This window comes from Panthera tigris, chromosome B2 (genome assembly GCF_018350195.1).
Source record: "Panthera tigris isolate Pti1 chromosome B2, P.tigris_Pti1_mat1.1, whole genome shotgun sequence".
In the NCBI taxonomy this organism is placed as follows: domain Eukaryota; kingdom Metazoa; phylum Chordata; class Mammalia; order Carnivora; family Felidae; genus Panthera; species Panthera tigris.
In genome coordinates this window covers 98,331,350-98,358,732 of record NC_056664.1, presented here as the reverse complement: position 1 = coordinate 98,358,732, position 27,383 = coordinate 98,331,350, and the positions used below count along the sequence as shown (strand labels likewise).

Sequence of the window (27,383 nt, the reverse complement as noted above, 5' to 3'; positions counted from 1 at the left end):
AGAACCTTCCACAGAATTCCAGCATCTCAGGGTTGGAGACACCTTAAAAGTCATTTAGACAGTCAGTTTTCCTTCTCTCATTAGACAGCTTGGTTTTCTTCCCTATTTTATTTATGAGAAGGGAGAACTGAGACAACTTATCAACCAAGCATAGGTGTAATGAGATTACACCATTTGTGTTAAACTGTCGGAAAATGCAGGAAGTTGTCCGTGTTACGTTTGACTATACAGAGAACAAGCCATGTGCACGTGACAAGTCACCCGACTGGACACCAAAGGTCACACTGGGCAACACAACTGCACACCACAAAAATTATGCAGGGAAACTCATTTTTAATGTTTTATTTGGATATCATTTCATATTTATGGAAAAATTACAGGAATTGTTCAAAAAATGCCATTTACTCTTTCCCAGATTTACTGATTGTTAAGATTTTGCTCCATTTGTTCTTTTTTCCTGAACCATTGGAGGGCACTTTGTTGACATCTTGTCCCTTTATCCATAAATATTTCACTGTTTAGTTCCTAAGGACAAGAGCTTTCAAAAAACACAAAGTTAACATACAATTTTTTTTTTATCAAAACACAAAGCTAACATAAAGTCAGAATACATAAAAAAGTATGTTAACTACAAAGAAAAATAATCTGACCGCATTTTACATGAGAGATGGGTTTTTTGGCCTGTTTTCCTTACTGTGATACTCCCAGACTCTACCATAGTGCCTAGCACACAGCAGATACTCAACAAATACCTGTTAATTTCTTAATTATGGTGTGATACTATATTGACTGCATTTCTTTTTTTTTTTTTTTAATTATTTAAAGAAAATTTTTTTAACATTTTTTATTTTATTTTTTGAGAGACAGAGAGACAGAGCTCAAGCAGGGGGAAGGCAGAGAGACAGGGAGACACAGAATCCAAAGCAGGCTCCAGGCTCTGAGCTGGCAGCACAGGGCCGACTATGGGGCTTGAACCCGTAAATGTGAGATCATGACCTGGCCCAAGTTGGACGCTCAATCGACTGAGACACCCAGGTGTCCCTATATTGACTGCATTTATAGAAGTATTTCTAAAATAAAGCAAAGGCATTGACAGCAAAATATTTAAGCATTTCTTTATTTCCTGTAATTTGTAGTTCACCAGTTACAAAAAGAGGAAAAACTTTCAGATGTAAAGGACTCCCGGGAAATTAATGTTTTAAGAGGAGATAAAACAGATTACAATGTAGGCAAATTCATGGGGGGACCTGTTTTCTCTTCACAGGTAGCGGTTCCTGATGTATTCTCGGTACATGGAAGTATCTTCCTTTCCAAGAGGCTGCATGATACCTTGACTGGCCTGGATGTGGGCTTGGAAGATCTCTGTAGATTTTCTGTCTACCCTTGGAGGCTGTACTTCATAGATGTTGTCTTGTGAGAAAGCTGAGATAGGTGTTCTATAGAAGAGAAGAGGAGACATGGCTACATTAAAGAAAATAAAGGAACCACAGGGAGCTATGACTGCAAAGCATTCAAGAGCCACTGACCTTGAACACGCAGACTTAATAATAAGTGGTGGTGGTGATCTCCCCTGTCCCCTCCCCTGGGCTGGCTTCCTCCCTTGCCCAGAGGACAGAGCTGGGCCAGAGCCTGCCCAGGGAGCCTTCCCTGAAGCGCAGGCTAGATGGGTACCTTTCTCTGTTCCTGTGCCTCAGGTACACCTATGTCTGTGCACCCATCTGCCTCCTTCACTCGACTAGAGTAACTTTAGGTGGGGGCTATAAATTTTTTGTTCCTTGACACACGATAGGAACCGAACTTTTTTTTTTTTGTATATTAATTTTGTACCCTGAAACTTTATTGAGTTCATTTATTTGTTCTAACAGTCATCAACAGTTTTTAAAGGAAGATTTAGTAGGAATCAGTAAAGGGATACTAATTTCTTCCTTACATTGATAAGAAGAGCAAATAAGTTTATATGTATAATGTGCTCACTTAGCATAATGCCTGGCAAACTGTAAGTGCTCAGTAAATGTGAACTATTGTTAATGGTTACAGGTGCATAGTAATTCCTTATCTGCAATTCTGAAATCCTACAAGCTTTAATAACCAAATGTCACGTTGGTGGTAAAACTTGACCCAATTGAAATTCATTTGGTGGCACATCTAACCTGAACCAACAATACTGATCCCACTTCATGTGAATATTAATGTGTTTAATTATCAGACAAGTCCTCAGATCACACTGGGGATGTACCATCTTGTTATGCTAACAAGTCCAAAATTCTGAATTCTGAAACACATCTGGCCTCAGGCTTCTGATGAGAGATTTCGGATCTGTAACAGGCAGCTTCCTTCCTTTCTGGGGCATGGAAAAGCACACAAGAATCTCTTCATCCAAAAATATCCCTCCATTCCCATCCACCTAGCCTAACTTAATGCTTGAAATTTCCATCTATCCATTGGGGAAGGTGCTGTCTCCAGAAAAGCCTTGTCAAAATGCAGCGTGGTATCTGACACAACCTTTACTCATTGAAGGCTGAGCACCCACTAGTCATTGCATCCTTAGCTGAGAGCAGGCCCTCAAAGGATGAGTCAACCAAGTCAGGTGTGATGCAGAGTGAGCATGTGTGTAGAGTGTGAAAGAAAGGTCAAGAAGGGGGCTACTGATGGGGACGATAGTAAACTAAAATGTTGTTGGGGCATCTGGGTGGCTCAGTCGGTTAAGCGCCCAACTTCAGCTCTGGTCATAATCTTGCAGTTCGTGGGTTTGGGCCCCACATCGGGCTCTATGCTGACAGCTCAGAGCCTGGAGCCTGCTTCGGATTCTGTGTCCCTCCCTCTCTCTCCCCTCCACGCCCCCTCTCTCTCTCAGAATAAATAAACATTGAAAAAAAAAAACAAACCTAAAATGTTGTTGTGAGGGACTTAGCCCAGGGCTGGCCCTGTGGGGTGGGGGGTACTTCTTCTGCCAGGGAACCAAAATAACACAGAGACAAGATCTGAAGAATCTACTGTGCTGGGCTGGGACCTAGCCTTACTCCTTGTAGCAGAGGCATCAGGAAGGCATCCTGGATGCGTTAGCTGGGACCCCTGAAGCAGGGGGGAGATTCCCTACCATCAGAAGCAGAATTGGGCCTCAGCCCCAGCTAGGTCTGTACTAGGAACGTCAGCATTTCAAGAGACATTTGGAAGTGCAGACACACAGTGGAAGACAGGAGCTGTACTGTAATGCCCCCATCCTCAAAGGATACGTTTCAATCAAATGTGGGTCTTTCTTACCCAGAAAGCAAAGCTCACTGTGCTTTGCCTTTACACATCCTGCCACGGCTGGAGATGCATTAAATTACATTAAAATAAAATATAACTGGAGGTGGAATATTCTTTCTGGAAGCCAACCTCAATGGTTTTCACTTCAAGGTAAATGTATTTCAATTCAAATCTGGTATATCATTTGTCAAACACTCCCCTTTTTTCAAAGCACTTAAATAATTTCACACAATCTTAGAACGTAACCTTGTTGAAGTAAAAACCAAAGGAAAATGCTTTACACAAAGTTAAAAAAATGAAAGACCAAGGTGAAAGAGTCCTGAGACATCTGAATCTCAATCTGTCCTCCAGCCTGGTTTCAGTGCGTTCTTCAAAATACACAAATTACAGTTCTTCTAATGTCTGTGGATAACACATTACAATGATGAACAATTAGGATGATTAATATGTGAACTATTCTCCTCAATCTTCCCTCACAAAAGCACAGCAACTCTACAGTCATTTACATAAGTCAAACTGAAATGCTACAATTCTTTAGTGGGTGATAATATTCAGGGTCAAACCTTTTAAACCTGAACCATTTTAAAAATGGAGACTCCACCAGGGTTTCTAGAGATTGTCATCAAAGCACCAGCCACAGCAACTACTCTTGAACCACACCATCTATACCTGTCTAGTCTCTTTCTCTTCTCAAATCTTACTTAATTTTCACACTCATCCTGGAAGGCAGGAAGCATTGGGATTATACTCTCCATTTTAAGATGAAATGCTTAAAGTCAATTTAAAAATGGGACTACTGGTTTCTGTCCTGTCTTTGAAGCCGGATCTTTGCCCAGAACCCTTTGTGCATTAACAAACACCTCTCTGGCAGGAATCACACCAGACATCCCTAGTCTGAGCACTAAACCTTAATGAGTTGAGAAAGGGTGGGAACCCTCTTGCACTGTTGGTGGGAATGCAAACTGGTGCAGCCGCTCTGGAAAACAGTGTGGAGGTTCCTCAAAAAATTAAAAATAGATCTACCCTATGACCCAGCAATAGCACTGCTAGGAATTTACCCAAGGGATACAGGAGTGCTGATGCATAGGGACACTTGTACCCCAATGTTTATGGCAGCACTTTCAACAATAGCCAAATTATGGAAAGAGCCTAAATGTCCATCAACTGATGTATGAAGAAATTGTGGTTTATATACACAATGAAATACTACTTGGCAATGAGAAATAATGAAATATGGCCCTTTGTAGCAACATGGATGGAAATGGAGAGTGTTATGCTAAGTGAAATAAGTCATACAGAGAAAGACAGATACCATATGTTTTCACTCTTATGTGGATCCTGAGAAACTTAACAGAAGACCATGGGGGAGGAGAAGGGGGAAGCAAGTTACAAAGAGGGAAGGAGGCAAACCTTAAGAGACTCTTAAAGACTGAGAATAAACTGAAGGTTGATGGGGGGTGGGAGGAAGGGGAAAGTGGGTGATGGGCACTGAGGAGGGCACCTATTGGGATGAGCACTGGGTGTTGTATGGAAACCAATTTGCCAATAAATGTCATATTAAAAAAAAAGAGAGAGAGAAAGGGGACATGCCAAGTGACCAAGTAATTGTTTTATCCTTCAGAGGCCTCAGCTGAATATACAGGTGGGCAGGCTGTGGGAGGTAACAGCACCAGGGCCTGCCAACTGCCCATGGATGTAGGGCCCGGACAACTGTGATAAGGGTCACAGACCAGCCACTTCTACCCAGTGCCTTTGCTTTCTTGCCAGTAAATCGGTCAGGAGTCCTCACCCTACTTCTTGGTACACTGCTTCACTGCAGCATAGAGTAATGGGCACTATTACAAACACTCAATATGAAATGCCAAACATCAGCCTGAAATGGTATCACATTGAGTGGCACGTGGGTTTAGGGCTCCAACGCTACCTCACTCTGGTGTCAAAACAAGTAGGGAGTCAGAAAATGCATTAACTATTGCCTTTGTCTTTTTTGTGCTTCTAGATTCAAAGTCTCTTTCTATTCTGAGGACTGCTAGGGCCCAAAGGGAGATCCCGGTATTGAGCCTTCCTTCTGATGCCTGTCCATGCCAAAATGAACTTGTCTTCCCCAGTGACTCTGCCTCAGACCTCATGAAGGTCGCTGGTCATTCTCATTGTCATTTGGCCCCAAGTGACTGCTGTCTTTGTGCCTTGATGCTGGGGGCACTTCTCTTCTGAGTAAAAGTGAATTGGGGATATCGTAGAAGCCCTGTTTTTTGTTTGTTTGTTTTTTTTTTTTGATGTTTATTTACCTTTGAAAGAGATAGAGAGACACAGTGTGAGCATGGGAGGGGCAGAGAGAGGAGACACAGAAACTGAAGCAGGCTCCAGGCTCTAAGCTGTCAGCACAGTGCCCAGTGCAGGGCCCGAACCCACAGACTGCGAGATCATGACCTGAGCTGAAGTCGTACACCTAACCGACTGAGCCACCCAGGTGCCCCGAAGCCCTGTTTTTTTGAAGCAACCAAAGTAGTGGGGACTTGCTCAGCACATGTGGCCCGCATCCTCTGAATCCACTGTTGCTCTTAGAAGGGTCATTTAGGGTTTAAAACAACCAGGGTATGTTGGGGGAGATGTTTCAGATCTGAAAAAACAAGAAGGTGTCAGGACATGTATGGTAACCATGCAAGGACTAGAAATCCTAAACTCACCACCATGATCTGTGAAATAAAACCATGAGTGGTATGGAAATCTAGTTCCTCAAATAGGAGAGCCTGGAAGCCTACTGGAGGCACAGACAGGGCCCACCCTTCTGGCCTGCAGGCAGACAGCCTGTCTCTTAGACAAGAATGGTGAATGCAGTAGCATGCGAGGCTGGACTGGATGTCAGGCTAGGTTGTGACAGGTCCTGGGGGCTACGGTCGTGGTCAAAGGGTCCTGCAGGGGAAGAGCGGGTGTGAGCCAGGCTCCAAGCTGAACCAAATCTCCACTTGGGAGCATGTACCAGGTAGTGAGGACTTTGCACATAGAGGAACAGGTAGTGAGGGTTTTGGGGGTGAAGAGTCCTTTCAAGCATGCTTAGGCTGGGACCCCCATCTGGACTTCAGGGACACAGGGTACAGCCTGTCCCAGTCATGTGGACGGATTCTGCTTGCTGACATGTGGACCCATCCTGCTGTTAGCCAACAACTGCTCTCTAGCAAGGGCTTGATTAAGCCTTTACACACATCGTCCCCTGTTGGTGACAGCAGGGACAAGGAAACACTGAAGACGTCCCAGTGAGGGAAGGGCGTCCTCAAGGACTTGACCCCAGTCAAGTCCCTCCCACCCCTGCCAGTCCCCCCCCCCCCCCCCCCCGTAGGGTCTGTTGAATTGTTTCAAACTGAATTCAGTCCATTTCCTAGCTCATAACTAGTCAAAGTGCCTGGTAGCTTGGCTGCTGTGGACGAGTACACGAAATTGGATTTACGGGGCACCTGGGTGGCTCAGTAGGTTAAGTGTCTGACTTTAGCTCAGGTCATGATCTCATGGTTTGTGAGTTTGAACCCCGCATCAGGCTCTGTGTTGACAGCTCAGAGCCTGGAGGTTGCTTAGATTCTGTGTCTTTCAAAAATAAACAAACATTAAAAAATTTTTTTAAAAAAAAATCTACATCTGCAAAGTTTTTGTTGTTTACCTAAATCAGCATATGGAGGCTACTGGACTATACCTTGGGTGGTTGATCACCTTGTACCTCGAGGCCTGGCTGGTTATTGTTCCTGTGTTGTGTGGTTTTGTAGGAAGAGCTGACAGGCCTGCCTGTCCCTGTTTCCAATTTAGATTCTCATAGGCATCTCCTGACAAAGATACTTAATGATAGTTCTGCTGGAAATTTCTAAATAATAAAATACAAGGCCAAAATGGTGGAAAAAAACCCCAACAAAATGATAATGAAGAAGCTTAAGACATACCCAATATTGTTGGCATAATCAGAAAAATGAGGAAGGAGAAACAGAAACACACAAAACACTTTTGTTTCTTCATTTTACTTGGCCATCAAGAAGCCAGTCACAAGAAGCTCCCCATGGTCTTAAGGCAGTGGTTCTCCAAGTGTGGTCCCCAGACCAGGAGCACTAGCATCATCTGGGAACTTGTTAGAGATACAAACTCTCACGTCCTCCTCCAGACCTACTGAATCAGAATCTCCGAAGGTGGGGCCTAGCAAAGATGTTTAACAAGCCTTCCAGGGATTCTGACACTCACTAAAGTTTGAGACTCTGGTCTAAGGAGACCAGAATGGATCTAAAATGCTAAATAAGATCTTACTTGTGGTCGGTCAGCAGTACTGAACACGTTTAAACAAGAATTCTCCTTTCAAATATATACCGTGCTAACCTTCCATCGAGAACCCTAATTTGATGTTTAATTGCAAGATACAAGCAGTAATATCAGATGCACCACACATTTCCTGATGAGGAATATGTCTGATTTCTCCATTGGCTTACACATTTCCAAGGTGGGAAAGAAATGTAAAAACCTCCAAGACCCTCACAAGGGGCTGCCGATCAGCACCTTGTCTCTGAGGGTACTGGAAAGAGACGGAATACCCAATAATGCTTTCAATACTACAAAGAATAGTCTTTTTATTAGCTTCGATGCCATCTGTTTCTAGATGAAAAGACCAGTATTTAAACACCAAATGATGTGGAAATTGTGAAACTACTTTCTTTTATTCATTCCAGTAGAGAGAGTTGGCCTTTTATTGCATTTTCACGGTGGAGAAAATGGTTCCACTTTTCCCTCCTGGCCATAAACACAGGGAATTTTTTTTTTCAACTTCTCCTCACAGCCCCCAAAGGGATAAAACCTACTGCCCCTAATTCAAATGCCAGCAGTATTTCTGGAGATAAAATATTATAATTACAAATTTGCAGGCTCATTTCTTTTTATCTACAGGACCTAGTTCCATCCTCAAGAAAAGCTCTGTATTTCCCCTCAAGGAATGTTAAAGTCTTATTTAAAATAATATATTTGCCCGTTCATTTATGGGCTACTTAACCCACATTGCTCAGTGCGCTCAAACACCAAGGATTGATGACATTTAGCCTTAACTGCAGCTCCCATTCACAGAAGAGAAACACTTCAGGCAGAAGTTCATAAGACACACCACGTGTTTTTAAGGAAAATGCTTTCTTTGGTGCCCTTTAATACTCTTTCTAAAAAAAAAATTAATGTTTATTTATGTTTGAGAGAGAGAGAGGGATTGAGAGAGATTGCAAGTGGGGTAGGGGCAGAGAGAAAGGGAGAAACAGAATCCAAAGCAGGCTCCAAGCGGTCAGCAAAGAGCCCAACGTGTGGCTCGAACTCACGAACCTTGAGATCATGATCCGAGCCAAAGTCGGCCACGTAACTGACTGAGCCACGCAGGCGCCCTCATGCTCTTTCTTAAATGTTGTATTACTTGCTTGGTTATAATACGACCATGTCTGGTAACAACTGTATCTTACACTTGCATGCAGAACTAATGTTTGAGTCCCTTAAAATTTTTTTTAAATTTTATTTATTCTTGAGAGAGAGAGAGAGAGAGAGAGAATATGAGTGGGAGAGGGCAGAACAAGAGAGGGACACAGAATCCGAAGCAGGCTCCAGGCTCTGAGCTGTCAGCACAGAGCCTGATGCAGGGCTCGAACCTGACCCCAAGTTGGACGCTTAACCAACTAAACCACCCAGGTGCCCCTAAGTCCCTTTTAAAGTTCAATTCCTGTTGAGGCTTTTTTTCTAACACATATTGAATAGTCAATAAACATGTTGATCTGACAAGAAAACATTTAATTGGTCAGATGGAAACATCTTCTGAATTTAGTGATGTCGTGATAATTTGTGGCTGGTGATTGAAAAACTGGACAGCATTTGTATAATTTAAATAGTATTATATATGTGATACTTTTGCATATGATTAGCATTCTGGCATACATCAAACACCATCTGACATTTCCAGAAAATTTAGTAATGGTTCTGGTCACAAAGTATCTTTCCCTTCTGTTGCTACCACAAACTTCAAGTTTTTTTCCCCAAGGTTCTTTCTTTCACATTACCAAATGATTCTTTGTTGGTCATAACTGAGTCACAGTATCAAAAGATGACTAGATCTAAAGAGGACCTTATAGAAGATCTTGACCAACCCCTTTATTTACAGATAATGGGCATTAGGTCATTTCTTTCATAATTTCCTCTGCTTTCTGAAGAAAACCATAACAAGAGCAGATTCAAAATTGATCAGATGCTCTGGTCTCAGAGGAACAAAACCTCAGCAAATGCCTTAATAGTACCAGCCCTTGATTATTGGTCTATTTGTCTTTCTGCAGGTTTTAGAATTTCTATTAGAAAATACTAGCCTTTATCACATAACCAGCAGAGGGGTCTATAGTACACATCACCGTGAAATAAATCTCTCTTTATAGCCTTTAATACTCCTCAGAGCCTTTAGCCTTCAGTGTGTGGATGCCATATATAGATATATCTAGATATATCTATATATGGCATCCACACATATATATCCACAAATATATATATATATATATATATATATATATATATATATATATAATCGTCCATTGCTTCTCTTTAGCTGTCTTATTAGATTGCTTGTATCTTTCCAGTAAAGTACTCATATATTGAAGCCTAGTCATGAATCTATTTTACCAAAATGATAGAGTGAGAATGTGTTTGCTTTATCACATTAAAAATCTAGAGAACATTGCATATTGCTCACATTCTGTGCATAAGTACAGACACCACATTCTGTGCTTAAGTATAGACACCTAACTCCAAAACATAGCTCTCGAACTGCACCTGTCCAATATGGCGGCCGTTAGCCACATGTGGCTACTTAAACTTAATTGAAATTAAATAAACTTTAAAAGTAGTTCCTTAGTAGCACTGGTCACATTTCAAGTGCCTGATAGCCACATGCAGCTAATGGCCACTGTTTTACATAGCGCAGATATAGAATTATTTCCATCACCACAGAAAGTTCTTTTGGTCAGACTGTTTTAGAATCTCTTTCCTATTTTTCCTCATGAATTTTGGGTTCTTTTATGTCTTTCTAAGCCCATTATCCTAATATATCTATAGCATTTATCACTTTCTGATCTTTTATTTATATATTTATATACTTACTAGGAATGTAACCCCCATTTTGATCACCTCTTTAATTTCAATGCCCAGAAGAGCACCTGGCATACAGTAAGTGCTCAATAATTATTCATTGAATGAATGAATGATGTCTGGTTACAGAATCAGATTTTACCTTGGGTTTCTAAGTTCAGAACATGAATTTAGTGTGTTTTGAATTATCTGAAATGATAGGGAAGCTGTCATTTGACAGGATGGTGGGAAATGATAGATTTCCCATCAGAAGATTGCTCTTAAATTCCTTTCTTCAGATACTCTATAAATGGACAAACTGAAAGGAAGTTGGAGTGCTTTCTAGTGGGGTATAAAGCTATCAAAGTTGCTCAAAAAACACTGGTGAGGCAGAAGGGGTGGGTCCTTATTCTTCTTTAAACAGTGACTCAGAGATTAACAAAGTTACTAGGCTGAAATCAAGAGGAACATGTCAATCTTCAAATCACCTCTAATAAAACAAAAAGCAAAACGGACCCCTGTAGTCTGGGATCCAAGAAAGCAGGCACTGCCTATACTCACTTTGACATACCTGTCATGCCAAGTTCAACATGGGAAATACAGGTAAGCACTCACATTATCTGCTGCCTTGCCCCTCCAGGACATTTTCACATGTCTTTGGGTAGATAGAATAAAGGTGACAGGCTTCAGGGGCAAGCGCTTACCCATGTACTGGGAAATTAAACCATGTTATTAGCTGCTGGTGACATTCTAACCATTATCAAGGTAAAGAAAACTTAATTTCCTTTTTATTCCTACTAAAAGACAGCAAGTCTATATTAACACACAAAATGCTATGACTCTAACACATGATCCCTAACAAAGTCCAATCATTTCAGCCTATGCCATTGACAGCTAATGAACATGACACAGAATAGTGAACAAATCTGATTTCTTTATGTACAAACATTTCCAAATCCTTTTAATAGCTGCTATTATGACAAGATGATTGGACTGTCCTTTAGCAGAAACCCTGAAAGGGAGGTTAGAAATCTCACAGGCAGGTTAAAATTCCTTCAAGAGAAGATGACAATAATGCCAGTCTCTAAACAACCCACCATAGAAGAAGCAATAGGGGCGATGAGAAGGAAGTGAAGAATACAATCTGTGATGGCGGAACATAGGATGTATCCACCTCACAAACCAGAGATGCCGGCTGCTGTCTGTAAATGAGGCCCTTCAAAGGCTCAGCAATAAGGAACCTCAACTCCACAGAGCAGACTAAGGTTGTGATTGGAGAGAAGGAGGTGGCATTTTGGTAATGGAGAGAGCACGAGGACAGTAAAACTGTTATTGTGTGTTTCCTGGACACTCATCTGCCTTCAATCTGTCAGGGAGCCATGACAATGACAGGCCAACCAGAAGGGCACTGCAGTGTCACAAAAGTGAAGGATTTTATGCCTAAGCTTAGGCAACTACAACACAGAACAATTATAGAACACAATGACCTTAATGTATCTCAAGGAAGTTATGCATGTGTAATGTCTAAGGCTGCTAAACCCTGTGTTTTGAAGACTCATTTGTCATTTCTCATCAGATCACTAGATGAAAAAATAGCAAATGTATGTTTACACACAGACATGCTACACATATAGATAAAATACATACAATATATATGTTTATATACACTAACTAAACTATTATATATTATATATTATAATTATAACATATAATATATAATATATATATGTATGTATATATATATACATATATATACACACACACACATATATGTATATGTATATATATGTGTATATATACATATATGTGTGTGTATATATACATATATATATGTATATATATACATATATTCTTTAAACATAATGCCAAGGAAAGGGCAATTCATACATTTCGGCCCTCCCCATAAAATGACATGCAGTAAAACCTCGGTTTGTGAGCATAATTCATTCTGGAAACATGCCTGTAATCCAAAGCACTTGGATATCAAAGTGAATGTCAAGAACCACTGGCTCAGTTGTGATCGTGTTACGTTCAGTGTCATGTACGACTCATATTGCAAGACACCACTCGTTTAGAAATGTATTAGAAATATTTGCTCATCTTGTGCGACACTCACAGAGCGAGTTACTCGCCATCCAAAGTTTTGTACTTCAAATGAGTCCATGTGAACTCATTTTTACCGTGTCCATTTAGTGGACATTTACAATGTGTAGATACTGGAACAAAAGTATTGCTGATGAGTGGTTGGGGTAAAGGAGCCAATAAATCTAGACAACATATCGAAACACTACTTCTTAGATACAGTTGGAACATCTTGCTCTTAAAGTGTGACTTTTTACACTGTTATATATAAAGAAATCAACGTAATACACATAAAGGCCTTAGAGGCTGTTTACAAGCTTGTCAGGGTAAAGTTTTTGGTTACATTATATCACTGCCATATATTGATGTCAATTAAATATAAAAAAATAACAATGTTTCCCTAATATTTACCATGGACAAACTACTGTGCTTCAGAATTATCAATGCATTTCACCTTTTTATTGTAAAATAAAACACAGATACAGGAAACTGCACAAAACAAACACACAGCAATATTATAAGGTGAACACCACCAGGTCAAGGAACAGAAATTCCAGCAGCTGGGCTCCTTCCATGTGCCCCATTCCTATCACAACCATAGCAGCCATTGCCCTGACTTCTATACTAATCACTTCTTTGCACTTTTAAAAACGACTTTTTCATTCACGTGGGCAGCCTTAGGCTATAGTTTAATCTTGCCTGTTTTCAAAAGTGGGATATTATTTTCAAACTACAGATTCTCTTTCTTTTCCTAACAATTAATTAGCTGAAGGATCCAGGTTGTGGTTTCTCTCAGCCTGGATTTTGCTGACTGCATATTCATAATGCAGTTCAAAATATTCCTCTGTCCTTTGTATTTCCTGCAAGTCAGCAACTGCATCTAGAAGCTTGGCGAGAATCTGCTTTGGCAAGACTATAGGAGGTGGGTGAGTTGTTTCATCAGGAGGCCCATACTGTCTAGCTGTTTATCGTTTTTCATGTTAACAGCCAATAATGCTAAATGCTTACATCTGTTAATTCACTGGAGATTGCCAATGCTAATTATCCTATTTCTTTTTCATTTAACACTGTTTTTTTTTTTTTAAAGGATGCTTTCCCTCACCTCTTATTTTGTTATCCAGTGGTACCATTCATAAGATTCAGAGTGTCACATGCTTCTTTCCCTTTATTTTCTAGTTTTCCAGATAATGATGGTTCCCTATAATCCTTCCAAAGTGACCAGAATTAAAAAAAAAAAAAAACATTATAAACTCATGAGTTTAAACATATTTGATGAGTTCCATTCCACTGCAATTATTATTATTATTGAAGTTCAAATGATCCTATCTTTATCCAGTGGGAGCCTCTTCAAGTTCACTCCTGAGTCCTCTTGATATGACCCCAGTAATCTTTAATAGCTTTCTTGCTATCCGGATTGACAAACATGTTCCAGATTCCTTTTGTACACTGACCTGGAATCAGCTACTTCTCCCAGAGCCCTGGTTCCTGTTAGTGATGAACTGGTATTTCAAGACCACAAAGTGGGCACTAGAGGTTCTTCTTGTTACTGGAACATTGTATGTGTACATACAGCAAGTTCTTACTTGTTGATAACACTTTGTCTCTGCTTTTATACTTCAGAGATTTCAAAATAATATTCTCAGTTCACATTTTTTTCCTTGAGAATCCTAAATATATTACTCCATTTTTTTGACATAAAGTGTTGCATCTAAAAAGTATGAGGATAATCTAATTTTCTTTCCCTTAGAAGTCTTCCCTTTTATTTAGATGTCTAAAGGTTTTTTTTTTTTTCCCCCCTTTAAGGTCTAGTTTAAAATCAAAACCACACTCAGATATCACCTCACGCCAGTCAGAGTGGCTAAAATGAACAAATCAGGAGACTATAGATGCTGGAGAGGATGTGGAGAAACGGGAAGGGAACCCTCTTGCACTGTTGGTGGGAATGCAAACTGGTGCAGCCTCTCTGGAAAACAGTGTGGAGTTTCCTCAAAAAAGTAAAAATAGATCTACCCTATGACCCAGCAATAGCACTGCTAGGAATTTACCCAAGGGATACAAGAGTGCTAATGCGTAGGGCACTTGTACCCCAATGTTTATAGCAGCACTTTCAACAACAGCCAAATTATGGAAAGAGCCTAAATGTCCATCAACTGACGAATGGATAAAGAAATTGTGGTTTATATACACAATGGAATACTACCTGGCAACGAGAAAGAATGAAATCTGGCCTTTTGTAGCAACATGGATGGAACTGGAGAGTGTTATGCTAAGTGAAATAAGTCATACAGAGAAAGACAGATACCATATGTTTTCACTCTTATGTGGATCCTGAGAAACTTAACAGAAACCCATGAGGGAGGGGAAGAAAAAAAAAGAGGTTAGAGAGGGAGGGAGCCAAAGTGTAAGAGACTCTTAAAAACTGAGAACAAACTGAGGGTTGATGGGGGGTGGGAGGGAGGGGAGGGTGGGTGATGGGTATTAAGGAGGGCACCTGTTGGGATGAGCACTGGGTGTTGTATGGAAACAAATTTGACAACAAATTTCATACTTAAAAAAAAAATAAAGTCTAGTTTAACTTACTATATTGTATCATTCTGGGTTACTATTCTCATGTATATGGTGTGCTCTCTCAATATATAGTTTTAAGTAGTTATTTATTTCAGAAGGTTTTTTCTTTTTTGCCATTACAGTTTTAGTATTTTTTTTCTGTTCTCTTGCTTTATTTTTCTTCTTCAGGACTCCTATTATCCATGTTAAATCTTTGCCTGTTGCCAGTATAGACACTTTCTCTTAAATCTTTGTGTTGCTTCATTTCTTTTTTAAAAAATTTTTTAATGTTTATTCATTTTTTAGAGAGAGAGACAGAGTACGAGTGGGAGAGGGTCAGAGAGAGAGGGAGACACAGAATCCCAAGCAGGTTCCAGGCTCTGAGCTGTCAGCACAGAGCCTGACATGGGGCTTGAACTCACGAATCACGAGATCATGACCTGAGCTAAAGACACTTAACTGACTGAGCCACCCAGGTGCCCCTGTTTTTCTTCATTTCTTTTTGAGTTTTTAAGTTTTGTATTTTAAGCTCATTTTGAAATAGCATGCTTCAGTTTTAATCTCTTTTCCTGACATCTTCCTGCAAGGTCTGCAGGGAAACATCCCTGCTCTGTGTTCTTCTGTTCTCCTCGTAACTTCATATGGGACTGGATCTTGATACCTTTCTGATACTCATTATACAAAATTCGTTTTCCTGAACCTTTAGAAGGTGTGGTTCAAGAGAGGTTGACTGACTTGACCGAACTTCTTTGGTTGTCTTTGTGAGGGATTTAAAACCGTGGCAGACTGCTTTCTGAGATCTCCCGTACCTCTCTCCTTTCTCTCCTCCTCTCTTCCCTTCATGTCTGTCATGGTCCTGCTCAATTTTGAGTCCATGGAGAGTCAGATGGGTCCCCTGCCCTGGAAGGGACCTTTGGCTGTTTGGTTTCAAGGGTTTATGTAGCCCAGACTGCCCCAGCTCCCTTCAGAACCCACCCAGAAGCCCCTGCACTCAGCTAGTACTGAACTGGGTAAAACATCCCGCTTTCAGCGGCTGTGCTCAAACGGGCCTGCAGTCCTCTCCAGTGCATTCCTGTTGGCTATTCCGGTGTGTCAGATACCCTGCTGTTCCCTCCCCACTTCTTCCTCTTGTACAAACGCTGACATAATGCAGGTCTGGTGGCTGTTGGTGGGTTACCTCCACCACCTGCTTATTATACTTAGGGATTTCTGGAGACACCTTATCACATAGTTTTGAGGTAAATGCGTACGGGTATTTGGTCTTGCTACCTAGTTGTTCTGTTTTCTGTGAGGATTCAGAGAGTTTAAAACTATGTTGTTGCTGTCTTCTTCCTGGAACCAACTTGGTATAGTTATCTTAAAAAGAATATTTTTCATCTATCCCTGAGGCTGATCCCTAAATCTGGTATGTCCTTGCCTGCGTGGGCATCCTGTCCTTGCTGCTGAAGTAGACACTGACACGACACCTAGGGCTGTGCTCTGGGGGAAAGTCTACTCCTGCTCGATGCCCGCATCTACTCCATCAAGACGCGGTCTCCTCCGAGACAGCTGTATGCTGCAGATGTCCAGATGTGGAGGCTATTCAGCAACGCAGAGACTCAGGGGGAGTCGGCAGCAGGTGGCGGAACCCTTAATCTTGTGGTTCATCTGCAGCTGGCTCCCTAGGCGGTGCCTATATAGCAGCAGTAGTTCCAGCAGAGTTAGGACAATCAAAAACCACCGCCTATCAGCTACACTTCATTGCAGTGGATGGGAGAAGGCTAGTATCCCAGCTGGATTTGGGTCATGGGGCTTAACGGGCAAGGCATTCCTTCCAGAGGGCTGCCCAAGGACCTCACTCTGCTTCCTGAGCCAGGCGCCTTCATCATTCTTGCCTGATGGGAGTGATGACTGCTAATGTGAAAATGACATTTCCAATGCTCTCCCTTTCTAAATGAGGGTTTTTTATTTTCCTTTGCAAGCACTGTATATTGGGACAGACAGGTAGTCTTTTTGTTTATAGGTCAGCAGATTACAGAAGCCTTATCTGGACCTGATGAAGACAGCTGCACAAAACCCAGAGATCCTGGGCTTTGAATGAGATGCAGTAACTTGTGGGGGAGGGAGTGGGTTCTGCTGATAACAGAGGAGTATGCATGGATCCACGGGTGGCTACAGGGACAGACTGTGGCAGATAACAGCATTTAGATTCCCCAGTATCTACCTGAAACCCCCTTCTAGTGTGCAGGGGCTGAAAAGCAGGGGGAAAATAAATCCCACAGTCCCTTGCAGTTCAGGTTCAAAATGTGATTTAGGTTCTACCCACCACCTTGTACTCACAGGAGGCTTTGATTTAGAATGGGGGCATATGGAAGGAAACAAGACATAGGGTATCGGTTCTGCAGACTGGCCACAGCAGTGATGGCTTCCTAACTAGAGCTGAAGAGGCTGGTTTTGCACCCAGCAGCTACTTGGGATAGTTTCCTGATCAAGGCAAATGTGGAAGCCATTCTGAGGGTTTGCCATATGGTTTGGGGAGTTGTTCCTAAAAGCTGTGTCTAGAGTTTTCTTCTTCAGCCCTCCAGTGATTCTGAAAGTCACTTAAAATCCTATAATGAATCACTCTGTGTTTAATCTACCTAAAATGGATCATGTTTTCTGCACCTGAACTCTGACCAACATAGCCAGCCAATGAGCAAAGCACATGCGGCTCTGCTCTCTCTCGCTTTACCAAGGGGCGGGCAGCCAGGCTTCCCAGGTGACCCCTATTCCTGGAAGGGCCTAGCAGGAAGGGGATGCTTCCAGCAGTTGGACATAGTTGGGCATGCGTGTTTGCCACCAGAGGAGACAGAAGCAACAGTCTACCACAAGCACATATGTGAGTGGCAATGGTGGTCCTTTTCATGTTTCGGCCACAGCCATCGATATTCTTATTGGCCGAGGTCTGGCAGAACAACACTGTACATTCTCTCCGAGAACTATAAAACAAAAATGTCATTTGTGTTTTTCAAAGAACTTTTGGGTTTAGAGAAATGAAGCGGGATGATTTTCAGACCTAACATAGGTAAGATGCTTCCAATTTAGGATGCAATTTATAAACTGCATGGCTTCCCTCCTGTTTGTAGGGCATATTATCTATCTTAGTATAAAAAGAAGTGCAGTTTTTCTCTGTTTCAGACATCGGAAGAGCGGCTGGCGGTATTTGACTGCATTGTTTTTGCAGGCTACAACTTGAATGTTTCAGTTGTATAATGAAAGGACACTTGGCTTTGAGCCACAGGCAACAGGGACTGGTTATCCTGCACAGCACTAAGGCTATTGTGCTAACAAGGGACAGATTGCGCATTAAGAACATAACAGCTGTTCTCAAAGGGCAAAGAGTGTAGCTGCACCTCCCAGAGTCATCCTTTCCCTTGTGCGGCCTGTGTAGACTCTGGAGCAGCTAGTCATCTATCTGACCTTACACAGTGACCTCTGAGAGCAATCTGTCCCTTCTGTCCTCAAGTTTCCTAGAAGAGCAGCAGCAATGGCTGGTCCCTCCTGGAAACTCAGACCAATGGGTTACAGTAATGGTCGTGTGTCTTTTCTCCCTCACAGAGGTGATGACACCCAACTTCTATTCTTCACGCCCACTCTGATATTTTTACCTTTTCTATTTACAAAATGCTATCAATGAGTTTGCTATGTCATATCGTTACATCTCTTTGATCCTGCATCTTTTCTCTAATAAACCTTTTTTTTTTAGAGCTTATTTATTTTGAGAGAGAGAGAGAGAGAGAGAGAGAGAGAGAGCAAGCGCTCATGCTGGTGAGCAGGGAAGGGGCAGAAAGAGGAAGAGAGAATCCCAAGCAGGCTCCATGTTGTCAGCACAGAGCCCAATGCAGGGCTCAACCCCACGGAACGTGAGAACATGACCTGAGCCGAAATCAAGAGTTAGATGCTCAACAAACTAAGCCACCAAGGCATTCCTCTAATAAAATTTTAATTTTAGAACCTCTTCAAATTTGTACAATGATTGTGCAGAATACAAAGAGTTCCAACATAGCCACACCCAGTTTCCCCTACTATTAACATCTTCCATTAGTATGGTACATCTATTGCAATTAATGAACTGATCTTGACACATTATTATTAACTAAAAGTCCATACTTAGTTTCTACTTGATGTCTCTTTTCTATTCTAGGGTCCCTTTCAAGATACATTACATTTAGGTGTCATGTTACCTTAGGTTCTTCGTGGCAGTGACAGTTGATTTTCCTTGTCTTTGATGACCTTAATAGTTTTTAATTTTTTTTAAGTTTATTTATTTTGAGAGAGATAAAGAGAGAGAGGGAGGGGCAGAGGGAGAGGGAGAGAGAGAATCCTAAGCAGGGTCCGTGCTATCAGCACAGAGGTGGGGTCTGATCTCACAAATCCTGAGATCATGACCTGAACCAAAGTCAAGAGTTGGACACTTAACCTGAGACACCCAGGCACCCCAGACCTTGATAGTTTTGAAGAATACTTAACCTACATCTTTTCAGAGTTGTTTTGGAAGGAGGTATCAGTAGGATCATGAGTCTTCAAAAGAAAACCTAACAGTTCTGAGTTTTTAGAAAGACTCAGGCTTATGGCTTCATCTCTGTCAATATTCATCTGTGACAGAGTGTTGGGTACACCTGCCCAGTGGATATTTAGACAGTTCCTGAGAGAACTCCTCTGGAGCAGGGGCTCCCCAACCTGGCTGATCACTACATTCAAATGGAGAACTTTACATAAAGTATAGATTTTCAGGCCATAGCCCAGTTGTACAGACTCAGAATCTCTACCAACAGGGTCTTAAATTCTGAAATTTTTATCTTTTAAAAAATAATAATAGTGCTAATTATGTTTTTAATGTACAAAATTATAAAGCATGGCCCATAGTCTGTTAGTATTATTAATATAAATAGAAGTATGTATGCAGAAAATTTAAAGAGTAACTAAAAGTCCAATGCCTCCCTATAGTCATTTAACCATTTTCTAGGGACATTTTGGTTGCTCCCTGTTTTTATTGTTGTCTTTTGTTTTCTTGGGGATTTGTATTTCAACAAGTTTCCCAGATATTCTGGTGTCATCAGAAATTTAGAACCCACTACTACAGAAGAAATTCACAATTCAGCTGTGGGAGAACAGAATGGCCCTTTCAGCTGACATCCTTTATAAAATCATAAAGCCCCACTCTTCCCCTTCCTCCCCTGTTGAACAAGTCAGCCTTAAAGCCATTAGAGGGGGCAGAGCAAGAAGAGGCAGCCTGTAACAGCCTGGGGGGTGTCTGAACCCATGCGGCATAAAGAGGGCACCGACACTGGGAGGGACAGCTTGGAGAGGGTAATCAGAGCCCAAGCAGGGTAAGTCCCTACAGAGGACAGACAGAGGGGAGTTAAGACCTGAGTGGGTGAGGAGGGCATCCATGTGCAAGGGCAGCCTGAGATAGTATGTCAGGGCCTGGGCAGGGAGAGGCAGGCGTGGGTATCCACGTGGAGGGGTGGCCTGGGGCCCAAGGGGATGAGGAGGGTATTCATGGAGGTGGGTGCCTCTGCGATGGAAGTCAGAGCCTGAATGGAGGGCATCCATGTGGGGAGAGGGGTGCAATGCAATGGTGATGGAAGGCTGATATCAGGGGATTAATCAAATAAATAAATATAATAAGGGTAACAAAAGCCAAGTTTCTCACTACTGAAGAAAGAAGTCACTAACATGGAAAGGGAGAAGAAAAGATAGAAACCCTGGATACCCTACAATTAGAGATATCAGTATGAACTTACAGATTTAAATATATGTATATTTAAATTTGCTATATTTACAAATATATGCATTTGGATTAATACATAAAAACATATGTACTATATGCTCATATATACACATACGTATATTTGTGCAGTCTGTATTTATACATACATGTCTATCTATACATATTTACATAGATACATATGTAAATGTGTGCATGTCTTTTGAGTGGGCCTGGGAGCAGCAACACCCCCAATAGCAACAGACACACCTAGTGCCCAGACCTTGGCTTTAATACCATTTTCCACTAAAAAGAACCAGGGATCCTTGGAGAAATGACTGCTTTCAGGGCTGGGGCAGGCAAAGAACATGATGAGCTTAGAACATTTTGTGCCAAAAATCAAGGGACGTGTTCAAAGAATGATGAGGACATGTCAAAAGAACACAGGAGCCAGGCTGAAGGGGCTCAGGTGAAATTTGGGACAACTTGAGCATCAAAATAAATAATGAGTGTAACAGATTATTCCCCAATGAATAAACTAGGAAGCTGCAATCTCACACTGAGAGAAATAACTGAAAAAGTTGTATTGTAAGTTTGATAAAGAATGGGAAGTGTACATAGTTTGAAAGTATCTTCCACAAATATATTCCTCAATTAAAAGGAAAAAGAGCAACTTCACAGGGGAGAAGTCCAAAAGATACCTCTTTTAACCAAGGGATGGAAATAAAGGTCATCAGTAATGGGACAAATTGAAATTGTGTGCCATCTGTTAGGATGCAATGGAAAGAACCCACCATCGCTTCTGTGATCTTCCTGTGTATATTCATTTTGTACCTTAAGCCGACAAACATGTACTATGTCACAGTTTCTGGGGGTCAGGGATCTGGGAGTGGCTTAATTAGGTGATTCTGGTTTAAGGTCTTGAACAAGATTGAAGTGAAGTAGTCATCCAAGATGACAGTCAACCCAAGGTTTAACTAGGGGTGGAGAATCCACTCCCAAGCTCATTCAACATTGTTGGCAGTCCTCAGTTTCTCACTGGCTGTTGGCTAGGTGCTTCAGTTGACATGCTGGCCTATCCATAGAACTGCTCATGACATGGAAGCTGGCTTCCCACAGAGCAAGTGATGCAACAGGATCACTTCATAATTTAATCACTTCTATATGCTCTGGGTCACAAAGATCAACTGTGGTATCACGTGGGAGGAGACTGCACGAGGGTGGGAATAACAGGAGGTGGGGCCCAATTTGAAGGCTGGCTACCACACTGCTGAAGGCTCATAATCTGAAGATCATCATGACAGACCCAAATCCATGGGCAAGGAGATGAAAATCAAGGAAGAATAGGGAACTGTTCCAGAGCGGGAGAGATTAAAGTGACAACTAAATACAATGGGCGGCACTGAACTAGACCCTTTTGTGATTAAGGACATTATTGGGACAAATGGCAAAAACCTGAATGTTAGAGGATTCGTTGGTAGCAATGCACTGATGTTGATTTCCTGATTTTACTAGATTGCATCGTGATTTTGTTGGAGAATGTTCTTCTTATTTCCAGGAAATACCCACTCAAATGCTAGAGAGAGAGAGAGAGAGAGAGAGAGAGAGAGAGAGAGAGAGAGAGAACATCAGGTCTGAAACTTACTTTCAAATGGTTTGGGGAGAGAGGATGTTCTTCTGTAATTGCAACTTTTAGGTAAGTTTGAGGTTGTTTCCACATTAAAAATGTACATGAATTATAAAAACCGATGACACAAATTCAAGTGTCTAAGGGAGAAAATCCTAATTCTGCTGTAGGTAGAATTATATAATGGTGCTGCTTTTGTAGGTCAAAAATGTGTGAATGCTGGTAATTTCATATGGTTCAAGCTAACACAAGAATATCACAATAAACTGATCAATATCAAAGATAATGAAATTATGCATTTCCATAATTCAATTATGGAAATTCAATAATTCAATTTCATAAAACAATTCACAGCGTCCTTTCGAGGATCTCTCTTCTGCAACAGCCCACTCCTTGGCTAGCATCCCTAGCGTCTGCCTCTCTGTCGATGCCCTTCCTTCAGCACAAAGAAGTTGCTGGCAAAACCCGACCTTAGAAACAGTCCCTTGATTTCCTATTCCCCTCTGGATACGTTCCTATTCTTTGCACTCTTTTCCAGCATGTTCTGAAAGAATGGGTTCTATTCCCCGTGTCCTCTTACTCCCCATTTTCCCCTAAACTCACTGTAAATGGGTTTATCAAGCTACCACCCATAAACAGTTGCTCATCAAAGCCATCAGGTACTTTCCTACTGACTTCTCAGTCTTCAACACTACTGCCCACTTTTTCCTTCTTGAGACATTTTCTTCTCTTGGCTTCTGTGAAACCACATTTCTCTGGAGTTTCCTTTTCTCCTCTTTGCTTGCATCCTTGCCCCCTACGATTCATCCCCCAGAAAGTATGCACAGTCATCTTCTACAGACGTGAACCGGAGCATGCCATTCAACCGAAAGCCCTGCAGGGGCTTCACTGGACAGGGTAACGCTAAGCTCCTGGGGGAGGTCCTGTGAGATCTGGCCCCTACCCAGGCCCACTCCACCCCACACGCGTCCCTCTGGGCCTCTCACTCAGCCTTCTGCTCGCTTCTCAAACCTGCCAAGCTTGTTCCCATCCTGCTCTTCCAGGCAGGTCTTCTCTGCTTCAAACGCTCTTCCCCAGTCATCTCAGGGCAGACGCCTCCTCTGCGTTCTGTCTTAGCTCACATGGTAACTTCTCAAAGAGACTTTGCCTCAAAACCTAATTTAAAACAGATTCCCACCCTTACCTGCCCCAATCCTTCTCTCCCATCACCCTGGTGTGTGTTCCTCAGAGCACATATCTTAATAGGAAACGGTCTTCTTTATTCGCGTATTAGTTCAGCACTTGTCTGCCTCCCCTAGAACACAAGTGCCCCGAGTGTCTTGTCAGTCTTGTTCTTTACTGTGTCTCCAGTGTCTAGAACAGTGCCTGACACATGGTAGATGCTTCATAAATACTTGGTGAGTAAATGAATCCCCTGCTTTCTGTTTCAAACTGCTAACGATTTCAAGCCATCAGATGTCTCACGGCTATGACAACAATCACAGAATTTAAGAGATGACCTTCCTTCCAAATCATTGTGTCCACACTCAGATCAAATGAAGAACCTCTTCACAACACTGCTGACAGAGGGTATATCCAGCCTCTGCTTGGGTACTCTCAGTAATGGGAGAACTCACGATTTTCCATAATGGAATGTTTACATGTCATTGCTGACAGCACTATGTGTTGGAAGGATTTTCTCTTCAGTGACCCTAAATCTTCCTCCCTCTCTGTTCCACTTATATTGGTCCCGAAAGCAACTTAAAAAAGCCCTGCTTCACCTGACAGTGACTCAAATATTACTTGAGGGAGGGATCACATGAGTCCTACTTCTCTTCTCCAAGATAATGCTTTATGTGACATGAAAAATGAACCAGCACAGCACCTGAGAAAGGCCTGCAAAATTTGAGCAACTTGGTTTTAAAACAGCAAAACCTTTCTGACATCTTATCTGAAAAATAAAACGTGAGAGTGCCCTTGAGTGTTCAGAGAACACGGCCTCATTTCTCATGACTGTCCTTCTGTTGTCTTAACAGCCTGCTTCTCCGCATCACGGCCTTCCCGGTGCTGAGGGAACCGCGGCAGTCACAGCCAGCCAGGCCCAGGAGCATCCTCTCCGAGACAAAGACCCATCTTGGTCAGAACAGAATTGTGGCTCTATGGTCTCATCTCTGGACAAATTTTACATTTTAAGAAGGTGAGAGAGAACTCTTGTGATGTCACTATTCATTAATGAGCCTCGTGGCAAGGGCTCTTTGCCAAGGGAATTAAACAATTTATTCTATGAGGGAAAAACCAGTTTGGATCTTACTCCCCTTTGGGCTTTCGGTGTGTATGTAGCACAGGAGGAAGAACAGATGGTTGTGGTTAAACAGGCAGCATTCTAGTGCGTATCTGTACCCTTCCCTGTGATTTTCATAAGGGAGTAAGCACTCTATAAATACTATTGAATGAAAGAGTGAGAGTGAATGAAGAAACCAGTGAACCAGAGGGTCTCAGAACTAGAGCTGTAGTCTGAGCCTTCCTTTTACAGACAAGGCAGTAGGGGAGTCAGAGCCGAGGAGTGCCACATGCAGGACCAGACCACAGTGCTCCTGGGTCTTAGGCTCCGAACACTTGCTGAAGATTCATGCTGCCTCTCTTACCAGGCAGCTGTACAAATGAATTTCCAGTTAACTGAATAGGCACACAGGACTTTTTGTTTTGTTTTTAATAACCAAATCACTGTGGATGATTTCCTCATATCTGGGTCCCACAAAATGATTATTTTTAAGCCAGTCACAGTAAGCCCATAATCCTTGGCAGGGACACATTTAGGGACTGGATGTGACCCCATCCTGGCCATTGAGGCATCAGAAATCTGCTAAGGAGTCCCGGGACCCCCTGCCTCTAAGGAGGAGACATAGGGAAGATGTCACTGTTCTCCCTCTGGCACTATCACGTCTGATGGTGGACCTGCTTGCTGTAGCCATCTTGCTGCCAGTCTGAGGATGAGGTTTCACTGAGGACGGGAGCACAGAGAGATGGAAAGAAACTGGCGCTTCAGGATCTTATGAAGTTCCTCAACCAACACCTCTGGAGCCTGCCCTATCTGCAATCTTTCAGTGAGGTGAAATTATAACTTATCATTTAAACCAGCTGAGTCAGATATGCTGTTATTTGGAGCTGAAAGTATCCTAAGAGGTTTGAATCGCTTAAAAAAAGTTTTTAAAAATATTTATTTGTTTTTGAGAGAGAGTGACAAAGCGCGAGCAGGGAAGGAGCAGACAGACAGGGAGACACAGAATCCGAAACAGGCTCCAGGCCCTGAGCTGTCAGCACAGAGCCCGACACGGGGCTCGAACCCAGGAACAGCGAGAGCATGACCTGAACTGAAGTCAGAAGCTTAATCGACTGAGCCACCGAAGTGCCCCGAAGTTCAAATCATTTTTGATAGAAACCTTGAAAATGAAAATATTCGCTTTCTTGATTTCTTAAACGATAAAAAAAAAAAAAAAAAACAACACAGAAAATAAACATTTCTTCAACTAGTCAGGGACATCACTCTGCTGGCGAGGACTGAGCAAGGCCACAATGCAGTAATGCTTTGATTGCCTCCATGCTGCCTACTAACACAAATGCTCAAATATTCTATGCCATTAAGGTCTCAATCTTTTTAATCGCAGGACCCCTTTACGCTCTTAAAACCATTACTAAGGACCCCAAGAAGCTTTGGTTTATATGGGCTGCATCTACTGATATTTACCACACGAGAAATTAAAACTAAGAAATTAAAAAATATTTATTCATTTAAAAGTAACCACAGTAAACCCAATAAATGTTAGCATAACGTATTTTAATGAAAAATAACTAAATTTCCCAAAACAAAAGAAAATTAGTGACAAAAGAAGTAATGTTTGACATGTTCATGATCTCTTTAATGTCTTAATATCAGACAACTGAATTCTCAAATATGCTTCTGGCTGAATCTGTCACGACATGTTGTTTTGATTCAAGTATATGAAGAAACTCTGGCCTCATGGAGATATGTAGTTAGAAAATGAAGGAGTATTTTAATCATTGTTCCAGATAATTATAAATATTTGTCTTTGATTCGACCATAACTTGACAAATTTCTAAAAGGCTAGCTGCAATGGAGATACAACACAGTATCAACATTAACAAAAGTTTGGAAGAAGTTGAGTCCAACCCTCAAGGATGACTCTGAGGGGCTCAGTGGGGGAAGTAACTGCAGAAGTGATGAAAACAGCAAGAGAACTAACTAGAATTAGAAGTAGAGCCTGAAGATGGGAGTGAATTGCTGCAATCTCACGAGAAAACTTGAGCAGATGAGGAATTGCTTCTATGGAGGAGCAAAGAAAGTGGTTTCCAGAGATGGAATCTACTACTCCTAGTGAAGATGCTGTGAAGATTGTTGAAATGACAACAAAGGACTTAGAAGATGACATAAACTTAGCTGACAAAGCAGTGGCAGGGTTTGAGAGGTTTGACTCCAATTCTGAAAGAAGTTCTATTGTGGGTACAATGCTATCAAACAGCATCGCATGCAACAGAGAAATCATTCATGAGAGGAAGAGTCCATAGATGCGGCAAAACTTCATTGTTGTCTTATTTTAAGTAACTGCCCCAGCCACCCCAGCCTTCAGCAACCACCATTCTGAACAGTCAGTCAGCAGCCATCAACATCAAGGTTAAGACCCTCCACCAGCAAAAAGATTATGACTTGCTAAAAGGTTAGTATTTTTTAGCAATAGAGTATTTGTTAAGTGAAGGTCTATACATTGTTTTTTTGACACAATGTTATTACACACTTAATAGACTACACTGTAGTATAAACATAACTTTTGTATGCACTGGGAAACAAAAAATTCATTTGCATTACTTCATTGCAATATTTGCTTTATTGCAGTCGTCTGGAACCAAACACATAATATAGCTGAGGTATGCTAGCAATTTTATTTAGAGTTCCCAAAAAGATACCTAAAATTACATTTTGCTCTTTTGCTATCTGCTAAACATTTATTGACTCTTCTGAGATTATCAGAATGTTTTTCCTAGCTCTAGTCTATT

At 41.7% G+C, this 27,383-nt stretch overlaps 1 protein-coding gene across 7 annotated transcripts in view; it reads right to left on the bottom strand.

Moving 5' to 3' along the window:
• Positions 1–1,089: 1,089 nt before the first annotated feature.
• Positions 1,090–27,383, bottom strand: part of FIG4 (FIG4 phosphoinositide 5-phosphatase) — a 130,505-nt gene continuing 104,211 nt past the window's right edge. For all 7 annotated transcript variants that reach the window (XM_042986967.1, XM_042986965.1, XM_042986970.1 and 4 more), the window contains one exon: positions 1,090–1,436. In XM_042986967.1, coding sequence (XP_042842901.1) covers positions 1,259–1,436 — 178 coding nt within the window. In that variant the 3' untranslated portion in view covers positions 1,090–1,258. The remainder of the gene's footprint in view (positions 1,437–27,383) is intronic.